Source organism: Rhea americana, unplaced genomic scaffold (assembly GCF_003343005.1).
Source record: "Rhea americana isolate MKP2758 unplaced genomic scaffold, rheAme1 scaffold_6, whole genome shotgun sequence".
In the NCBI taxonomy this organism is placed as follows: Eukaryota; Metazoa; Chordata; class Aves; order Rheiformes; family Rheidae; genus Rhea; species Rhea americana.
The window spans coordinates 3,897,170-3,906,288 of NW_028186756.1; the positions used below are offsets into that span (position 1 = coordinate 3,897,170).

General features: G+C 42.8%; 2 protein-coding genes and 1 long non-coding RNA gene across 3 annotated transcripts; 1 reads left to right on the plus strand and 2 right to left on the minus strand.

Annotated features, from left to right (window-relative positions):
* Positions 1–2: 2 nt before the first annotated feature.
* Positions 3–3,930, plus strand: NKAP (NFKB activating protein; the record flags this gene model as incomplete). The annotated part of the gene is made up of 10 exons (XM_085319717.1): positions 3–76; positions 224–304; positions 705–778; positions 998–1,111; positions 1,542–1,587; positions 1,841–1,894; positions 1,998–2,113; positions 2,265–2,340; positions 2,853–3,002; positions 3,655–3,930. Coding segments are annotated over 10 exons (960 nt in total), but the record flags the coding sequence as incomplete, so codon positions are not given.
* Positions 3,931–5,195: 1,265 nt separating this feature from the next.
* AKAP14 (A-kinase anchoring protein 14) lies at positions 5,196–7,239 on the minus strand. The gene is made up of 5 exons (XM_085319605.1): positions 7,116–7,239; positions 6,941–7,032; positions 6,565–6,744; positions 5,764–5,816; positions 5,196–5,358 (listed from the first exon to the last, which is right to left on the minus strand). The coding sequence occupies exons 1-5, from the start codon at positions 7,225–7,227 to the stop codon at positions 5,274–5,276; spliced, it is 522 nt and encodes a 173-aa protein (XP_085175731.1). The 5' UTR covers positions 7,228–7,239; the 3' UTR covers positions 5,196–5,273.
* Positions 7,240–8,660: 1,421 nt separating this feature from the next.
* LOC146587350 (uncharacterized) lies at positions 8,661–9,078 on the minus strand. Its single transcript, XR_014897644.1, has 2 exons — positions 8,988–9,078; positions 8,661–8,754 (listed from the first exon to the last, which is right to left on the minus strand). It is a non-coding gene; the product is annotated as an uncharacterized LOC146587350 (long non-coding RNA).
* Positions 9,079–9,119: the final 41 nt, after the last annotated feature.

The window sequence follows — 9,119 nt, forward strand, 5'->3', positions numbered from 1 at the left end:
ACCACGGCCACCACCACGGCGGCAAGGCCTGGCCCGACTACTACGAGAAGGAGAAGGAGGAGATCCTGCGGCAGAGGCGAGCGCCCCGCGGGCCCCGGGCTCCCCCCCCCCCGGCCGGGCCGCCGGCCGCTCCCCGCTTCCTCTCCCTGACGAGCGGGGCTGAGGCCGGAGAGGCGCCAAACGGTGGCAGCTCGGGCTCCAGCGACGGTGTTTTCCTTTACAGGAGGCTGAACGAGAGGGAGAGAATCGGAGAGCTCGGGGCGCCCGAGGTCTGGGGGCTCTCGCCAAAGGTTCCTGACCCGGAGTAAGGGCTGGTCGTGGTTCTTCCCCTCCTCTTCCTCTGATACTGGCTGTACCTTAAGTTAACTTGCAACACTGTCTCATCCCCACACTACTCTTTTCCACACTTCATGTTGTGTCAGAAGGTCACTTCTGAGTTGTCATAACCAGATTATGAATTCTTCTAAATAATTCTAACGTAATGACTATGTAAGATTTAAGCATGTTGCTAACCAGGTGAACTCCCCTTTGTGCTGTGATTCGCAAAGCAGTTCTCAAGCTACGGATTGGCTATTTAATAGTTCATTGCAAATATTGGCTCAAAATATGTGCAAGCATGTGTTTGTCAGTTATGTATATCTGACCTTGAATTACTAAATATTATAAAATATGTTTTGAATAATAAACTTCTTATTTTTACTCAGTTCTGATGAACATACTCCTGTAGAAGATGAAGAGGCAAAATCTAAGAGTAGTTCTTCGGATTCCAGTTCAGAAGGTATTTAGTTTTGCCAGCACAGCTTTTTTTTCAAAACTTGGAGGTCCCTAAAACTGCTGTCTGCTGTTGTGGCTTGCAAGGATTAACTCACTTTGTTAGGATGAAGTGAGCATGATGGGCTCCATTTCAGATGAGAACGCTGCCATAGTAGGATCTTAAAATACATGTAGAGCAAGATAATCTATATCTCTCTAATGTTGTCTTTTTAAAACATTCTAGAAGAGAAAAAGAAGAAGAAGAAGAAAAGAAAGAAGAAAAAGCAAAAGGCATCCAAAAGAAAACGCAGAAAACATTCTGAGGACAGTGACAGTGAGTCGGAGTCAGACTCTAGTGGTAAGAAAGACAGTTGCTGTTGATCTGCATGGTCTGAGAGCTCCCCTTGCACTCCTCAGAACACAAAGCTTCCAGCTTCTGGTACCTTGAAACTCCAGAGCTTCCGCGTCAGCCATATGCACTTTTCTTTTGCTATCTTAATGGAGTTGCAATGTTTTTTCCTTGATGAGTGCTTACAGTCCTACATCAGGAAACAGGATCTCTGTTAGGCACCTCGTGCCATATGACTCACGAGTATATTGAACAATAATGCAAGTAGTTTCCTATTAATATTTTCTCCATAATGTTTGGTACTGAAGCGAATTATGTTCAAGAACCTCTGAACTAAAACATTCTGGTGGAGGCAATGTTTACCTGTTCAGAGCGCAATAAATCATTTTTTGTTCAGATTAGTCATTTCTTTTTAGTGATTTATACTTTAATTTTTCAGAAGAAGATAAGAAGAAAAGCAAAAAGAAGAAAAGGAAGCACAGAAAGTAAGTTTCTGAAATGTTATGTGTAGTTGTACCTGCTTGTCACTAGAGGGTATCACCACTCTCTTGGCAGGCAAAGAGGAAGACTGCATTCTCTTGAAATTAAAACTATAAATACTATCAGTCTTAATGTGACCTATCAGCTTTAAATGTACAGAATCCTGGATCAAAGAGGACTCAGGAAAGCTGGGGAGCCAGCTTTTAATGCTACATGGAAAGCGTAACGGTGGATTTATTGTTTTTGTTTTGACATAAGGTATTTCCTATCAAAGGAGAGCAACTTGTATCTATATAATCAATCCTTCCATAGGTGAGATTTGCCTTGAGAAACAAATTAGTTGAGCTTGATTCCTAGTGCTTTCATTCCTCTTAAATTTTTGTGAGCAGCATGTCTGTCTTTGACTTTATCACAGAAAGAAGTATAAGAAAAAGAAAAATAAAAAGAGCAGGAAGGAATCTAGTGATTCAAGTAGTGAAGATTCTGATGATGAAACATTTCAAGGAGAAGATCTCTGGATTGAGAGATCAAGTAGGTTCACATGTCTTTGAAACTTACATTGAAAGTCCTTGGTGCTATTTTCATTAATTTGTTTGCTGGGTGTTGCTGACCTGTGTATCTAATCTGATAACAAAGAATAAAGGGCAAGGTATTAATCTTCCTCACTATTTGGTTGTTGCAGAAAATACAGAAGCTGATAGCCTCATTGGCCCAGAAGCTCCTAAAACACATGCGTCCCAAGATGACAGACCTCTTAAGTGAGTAGCCAGCTCTGATATTACTTAGATCAAATCAGGTAAATCAGCCATGAAGATTTCTGTCCAAAGGGACTGTTACAATAATATGACATGTATCATAGAAAGGTGCTGTACCAGAAATTTAAAGACAGAAGAGTTAGTGATACTAGTCTTTACCTTGACCTGAATTCAGCTAAAAGAGTCTGTTTTACACTTTTTAGCCTTAATTCTTGGATAAATTAATTCTTCTTTTCTTTAGTAGGGTACCCATGATACACTTTATTCTAATGCTGTCTATATTGTGACTTTGTACAGCCTTCATTACTGCTAACAAGTTTGATCAAACCAGTAACTTAAGCTGTTGTTGCTAGGGATTGCCATGAATCCCTAGCAGCCAGTTTGTGGGAAAGAATTGGGAAATGCTTAAAAGTGTGGCTGTAGCAAGTAGTGAACAGGGAAGTTAGATACTTTAGCTCAGGCTTTCTCTCCCTCTTTGAAACTGATTAAAATACTTCCCTTTTTTTTTTTTAAAGCTATGGACATGCCCTGCTGCCTGGTGAAGGCGCAGCAATGGCAGAGTATGTAAAAGCAGGGAAACGTATACCCCGGAGAGGTGAAATCGGTTTGACCAGTGAAGAGATTGCATCGTTTGAGAGCTCTGGCTATGTAATGAGTGGTAGCAGGTATGGTTTTCATGATGATAATGGTTCAGTGAATTCAGTAATGTTTCTGAAGCTGCTTCCTCTGTTAGACAGTGGAAAAACTGCTTTCAAACTCTAGCTGAAAGTACAGACAAAAAGGTGCTCTGGGTTTTTGCAATAATCTGTGCTAAACTCCCTATTGCTACAGATATATGGTGAGTTTGTTAAAGGTGCTAAATTAAAGGTTTGTTAAAGAGTGCTTTTTTTAAAAAAAAAAAAAAAACAAAAAACAGCTAACCCAAGTTCTAATTACATTGTATTTCCAAGAGAAATGCTGCTCAAGTCAGATGACTCAAAGCCTGTGTCTTTGAGTACAGCAGTGGTGATGTGCTGGCTCTTCAGTGAGACAAATCAAAATGCCAGAGATTGGCCGTGCTTTTTCCATGTTCACTTATGTTTTGGAGAGCCAACAGCTAGCATCTTTGGGGCAGAAGGGGCTCCCTCCTGACTACCTGAGGGCAGACACCTCAGAAATCAGTTTCTAACTACCATACTCCTTCCTGAAGAGGCTTGTGTGCAGTGACTAGCTATCTTCCTTATAAGCTGAAAACGTTTGGGTCAGTTGTTGGATTGATGCAGAGGGGGCCTTGAATCCCTCTGCCCATACTGAGGAACACAATGTTCTCCTCCACAGACATCGCCGAATGGAAGCTGTGCGTCTGCGTAAAGAGAACCAGATTTACAGCGCAGATGAGAAGAGAGCTCTGGCATCCTTCAACCAGGAGGAGAGAAGGAAACGAGAGAATAAGATCCTTGCCAGCTTTCGAGAGATGGTCTATAGGAAGACTAAGGGCAAAGAAGACAAATAATTATTTTTTGAACTATACAGCTTGGATTCTAGCAAGGAGCAGCTAACCTGTTCCAGTCGTGATTTGAAAACAGCTGCAAGTGCTGCAGTGCCTTTCACCCAATGGGGCCAAGCCTCAGGAATGGATTACTTGTACCAAGGAAACAGTTATCTTTATCAGATTTTCTTGAGCAGTTTGTTCACCGTCTCCAGAGAATCCCTGTAAAGTGAAAGGCTGCAAGGCTCAGGAACAGGCAGGGAAGGTTTAAGGTCAGAATGCTCTGTGTTTGCTTTGAATTGGACATGCAGAAGGATGCCATGGGAGGTTTTTTTACCTGCTGCTGATACTGATAAGTGCTATTTTCCATTTATTTTGACTAATAAGCATAGACTGGCCATCACAAACAAGCTACTAGTAATAATAGTAGCAGTTAAGGAATTCCTGTATAGGCTTCAAGACTGTCCACTTATGTATTTTTTTCATTAAGTCCTTTACAGTTTTTTCTCAAAACAGATGAGTCGTTTTGTGGTTCCAAATATGTTTGTAAATAGAAATGAGTTTGTAATTTAATACAGACTAGCTTCAATTGCTTTAAAGCAAGCAGACTGCAATTGGGGTATAAAATTACAGTAGTAATGGCAGGGTCTGATCTAGAATCTACCAGAGCCTATGCTGAAGAACTAAGTTGCTTGCTTCTTTTTCTACTATGTTATACATAGGTATCGGAGCAGTGGGCTGCAGTGACTGGAACCCCTGGATGTACGCAGGTGGTAACAAGGATGTATCAACTTATTTTAATTTTGTTATTTTGTCTATTGAAGTGCTCTAGATTAAAACCTCGTTTTAACCCTTGTAGTACTTAAAATTGGTCTTTTTCAGTAGTATTACACAGCTTCTTTTAAACTCTGTTCCTGGAGACCTACTCCACTTAATGCTTATGTGACTGTTATCTTTGAGTGAACTGCATATTCTCAAAAAGTAACCCCCTCTGACTTTCTTCAAATGCTTTAAAAAAAATTTTTTTTTGTTGAGATTTTTTTTTCAGTCCAGATCTCAGTGTTGTAATTTTAGCATTTTAGAGCAAACATACTGTATTTTTGTATTTAAAAGAAAAAATGAAAAACCCTAGGACATTTATGATGATTGTCTTGGAGTTCTGCAAACCTGGTTCTGACAAACAGCAAGTTCAGCCCAGCTGCCTCTTCATGTTTGCACTCTATAGAACCTGGTGCTGTCTTGTCTCACCTGACCATACCTGCAAGGGACTGCCATGTAAAAGCAGCCACCAGGTCGGGCCTTCATTGATTTTTTGTTAATTTGCCACAGATTTAATGCTTGTTATGTATCCATGCAGCTAGAAAAACTCTTAAGGAAGCAAGTGCCATGCTTTCTTTTTAATGTGTATTTCATTATCCATAAAATACTGATAGATATCACATTGGTGACGGTGAGTTAGAGCTGTTCATTAGAAAGTAAGGCTTTCCATGAGGATGATTTTATTTTCAATGATGTCCTTAAGCCACTTTTCTCTAAATCGACACTGTTCTGGCCTGGGGGAGGGAATAATAGTAGAGTAAATGGTAAGAACACTATTGAATTCAAGCTTCTAGACCTGCATAAATCCAATGCAAATTCATTATGTAGAAGGCAAGTGCTCATGGGGTGGCTGTCAATCCTATGGTTGGAGTAAAGCTAGTAATAGGTTTTGCTTAGCAAGGTTTAGATTAGAAGCTCAGAATCTTGCTAAGCAAGATTTTGATTATGAACCTCTGTCGTAAATATTTTATTTACATCAAGCTCCCTGGGTGTTTTTTTTTTTTTTTTTTTTTTTTTTTTTTTTTTTTTTTTTTTTTTTTTTTTTTTTTTTTTTTTTTTTTTTTTTTTTTTTTTTTTGCATGGGGAAGCTTGCTAGAACTCCTGAGTCATGTCAGTGATGGAATAGAATTAATATGTACCTGTGAATCAGCCTGCTCGATTCCAGAATGAAGGATACCTCCACAGGCAAGGTCTGCAAGAGAAGGACAGGGCAGAGTTCACATGTTGAACTACAGGACCTCAAAAAGCAGACATTTAAATTGGGTGAGAACTCCTATTCACTTCTTAAGAAACTATCTGTGTATTTGTGCAACACTTCTGATAAAGGTTGGAATAGTTTTGTTTTAAAGCATCTGTGAATATTCTGATATGAAGGGAATGCTACAACCTTAATAGTTTATGCTAGGATGTGATTTATGAACCAGTGGCTGTGAGACTGCTACTCAGGGAATCATAGCCAATAAGTAGAAAAACTAAGGTTCAGTATGACCAAGTGTCGATTCTGGAGGAAAAAAAAATGCTTACAATTTTTACTTTCCCCTGGAGCTGCAAAATATTGTTGCACAGATGAATATTGGAACTCTGGATGCATAGACTGTATGACTAATTATTTCAGTAGCAAGTGCAGTAGAAACTTAAGCAAAAGTGAAAAGGAGGAGATATCTGTAGGATAGGATGTCTTGTGCATTAGTATTCCCAAGGCTTTTCTGGAGCATAACACTACATATGCTTGGTAATAGAGGCAAAGATTTGAAACATCAGTGTGAACTTGATGATAAAATTAGTCCCTTTGGAGTATAGTTATGGACTTTAACTCTCAATGTCAACTGCTATGGGCTACAACTGCTGAAATTATTGCTTTCTGTCATTCAAGGTAAGTGAAACAGGAGTTTTACTATTGTACCTTGGAGGATTGCTGTGTGCCATTTCTGAATACTTACAGCTGGTTTGATTTTGGAGACCTCTATAATGAAATAGATGCTTGCTGTGGCTCGTGGGATAGGTTTTCTGCGTGTTGGGACGCTCCAGCAAACTCTGTAGTGGTACCTCTTGCTATACTTCAGTTCCTCTTCCTGGAGAAATTCCAGATAGTGAAGCCAGCTCTCATGAAACTCCCATGTCTGCTGAACACATATCACACAGTAAGATTCCTTCTCTCTAGCAGAGAGCACTTCAGGGAGTTGCTAAAAACAATTTGAGTTGCTCTCATGTAATTTTTCACATTAATCAATGGTGAGAGGGTGTGATCTAACTGAAGTTTTCGAAAGGTTCATATTTATAGCTGCAGTGAAATGAGCAGATGGAACCATTACTTACAGAAATGTATTCTTCAATCTGCTGCTGTCCTCTCTCCACTGTGAAGTTCTTGCATGTGGTCCACTGAATATTTTTGATTGCATATTCAGCTTCTGAAAACAGATAAAATGCTGAAAAGCCTTCTGGGAAGGCTCTGACAGATGCCAAGACATTGCAAATAAAGCAAGCTCACTACCTTTTTCTTTTTTTGGCAAACCTAGAAGATGTTCTTTTGCATTGCTTATCACATTTTCAATGAAAACGCGTGCTGCTTCCTTGATCGCAGCATCTTCCTCTCCCTTGTCCATTGTCGTCACCTTTAGAAAGAGAAGCGCACAGACTGGCTGAGAGAGGGCTGCTCTTCAGAGCTGAGGAAGGGACGTACGGTAGTTCTGATCCTTCCCGCAAGCTTTGGGCTGGTCTGGAGAGGGGTGCTGAAACAGCCTGACCAGCAACGGGCCAGGCTGCTCGTCTGCTGCTCCCGTGTTTCCTGAACACAGCTCCCCTCAACTCTGACTTGAGCAGTCTCGCAGCTGCAGAAGACGGTTAGCGCTGTGCGTCGAACGCCCTCCTGGGGAAGCAGCGTCTGGGGATGGTAGTGGGGAGGAGCCCGGCGACGAGGGCGGCCAGCGCGATCTCGGGGCGCTCTGTCAGGGCCCTGGCCGTGCCGCGGCGTTCGTCCTTCCCTAGTGGTCTGTGCAGCGCAGGCGTCCGCAGCCCTCCCTGCGCCTTCCCTGGGCAAGCAGCGAAGCGCTCGGCTGCCCTTGCCCGGCTCCGCAGGGAGTGTTTGCGCCGGCGCTGCTATGGCAACCCGGATGCCCGGCGTCCGTGGGAGCACCAACACAACCTGGCGAGAGCACCCGCCACCGGCCTCGGGGGCCCCGATGGCTGGGGCGCCTCTGGGCAGATCCCTCGCCGCAGGGATAGGCTCGCAGAAGGGGAAGTGGATATTAGCAGGAAAGCAGATGCGGGATCCTGCCTGTTCTTCTGATTGTAACATCTCAAGACTTTGGGAATTAACCCTGCCTTTGGTTTCGTTCTCTGTAAAACCCAGGCTCGGTTCCAGCTGTTGCAGAGGTGCTGTAAGCTCTGAACACCTGTGCGTGGGACGCAGCCTTGCAGGGGGCAGGTCTGGAGAAAGGCCCGCTGATGCTAACTGAAAGAGGCCAGAGATGTTTTAGCAGCATGTGGGTGCTAACCCCCAGCAGATGCTGTTCCAAGGAGGACAAGAGGACATTACAGTAATTCAGCTACAGGAGTAACTTGGCATAGTATAGATCCTACTCCTCATGGTCTGACAGAGATGCTTACTGCTTGAAGTTACATGGAAGAAGGTAGCGAGACCCATGGGAAGCTGATTTGGGTTGAGTCCAGCTGACACCCTGGACTCAAAGTGTCCCCAGAGAAGTGTCAGATTTCTCTGTCTCTGCTCAGTGACACAAAGTGTGTCTTCTGGTTCAAGATTAGTGATAGCCCAGTTGGAATCACTTGGTCATAGCCCTGTTGATCAAGGGAGAAATTCAGATGCAAATTTTTGGGTCTGAATTTGCTGTTACTCATATTATGGAAATCTGGAATAATTCTGGTTATTTTTCTGCAGCATTGCTACTTTTTCAATACCTGTACAAGGAATTAGAGGAAGATACTAAGACCTGAGCAGTGTCTACCACCCTACAGCATAGCACAAAGTAAGGCAAGTAATTCTATTCAAAGTTTATGGGCAATACAAATACAAGTTAAATACATGTATTTATCTTTATTAGAGAGTTAAATCATTTTGTAGAGATATAGGAATTCTTCAGACAGCATTCTTCTTAGTCTATGTTCTCCAAACCCTGAAAAACAAACAATACAATATACACAACTCTTCTCATCGGGGCCAAGCATTTCCCTCACCCCCCTGCAGCGAGGCACATACTGTCCCCCTGGCTACGTATCGCTCCCCGCAAGCCACATGTAATGACCCCGGCCTTCTTTTGCAAGAACGCGTAGCCCAATGCAGTTTTTCAAACTACAGTCCTTAAATGCCTCGGACGCAGCCAGGCGACCCGTGTCCCCGAGCACCTGCCTTGGACACGTAGTACTTGTTGACGCCCGACAGCCGCCTGTCTCTCTCCATCAGGGTCCACTGGAAGGGGTAGCGGGCAATCCTCTTCTCCTGCACACAGGCACGGGGGCCGCTAGGTACCGGGAGGAGCCC

Excerpts from the sequence above, each read along its gene's own strand:
- AKAP14 (XM_085319605.1), bottom strand. The coding sequence starts at position 7,227 with ATGGACAAGGGAGAGGAAGATGCTGCGATCAAGGAAGCAGCACGCGTT. Across the intron at positions 7,033-7,115 it reads TTTGCCAAAAAAAGAAAAAG|AAGCTGAATATGCAATCAAA; the intron begins GTAGTGAGCTTG and ends ATCTGTTTTCAG. Across the intron at positions 5,359-5,763 it reads TCGAGCAGGCTGATTCACAG|GCCAGAACAGTGTCGATTTA; the intron begins GTACATATTAAT and ends TCCCTCCCCCAG.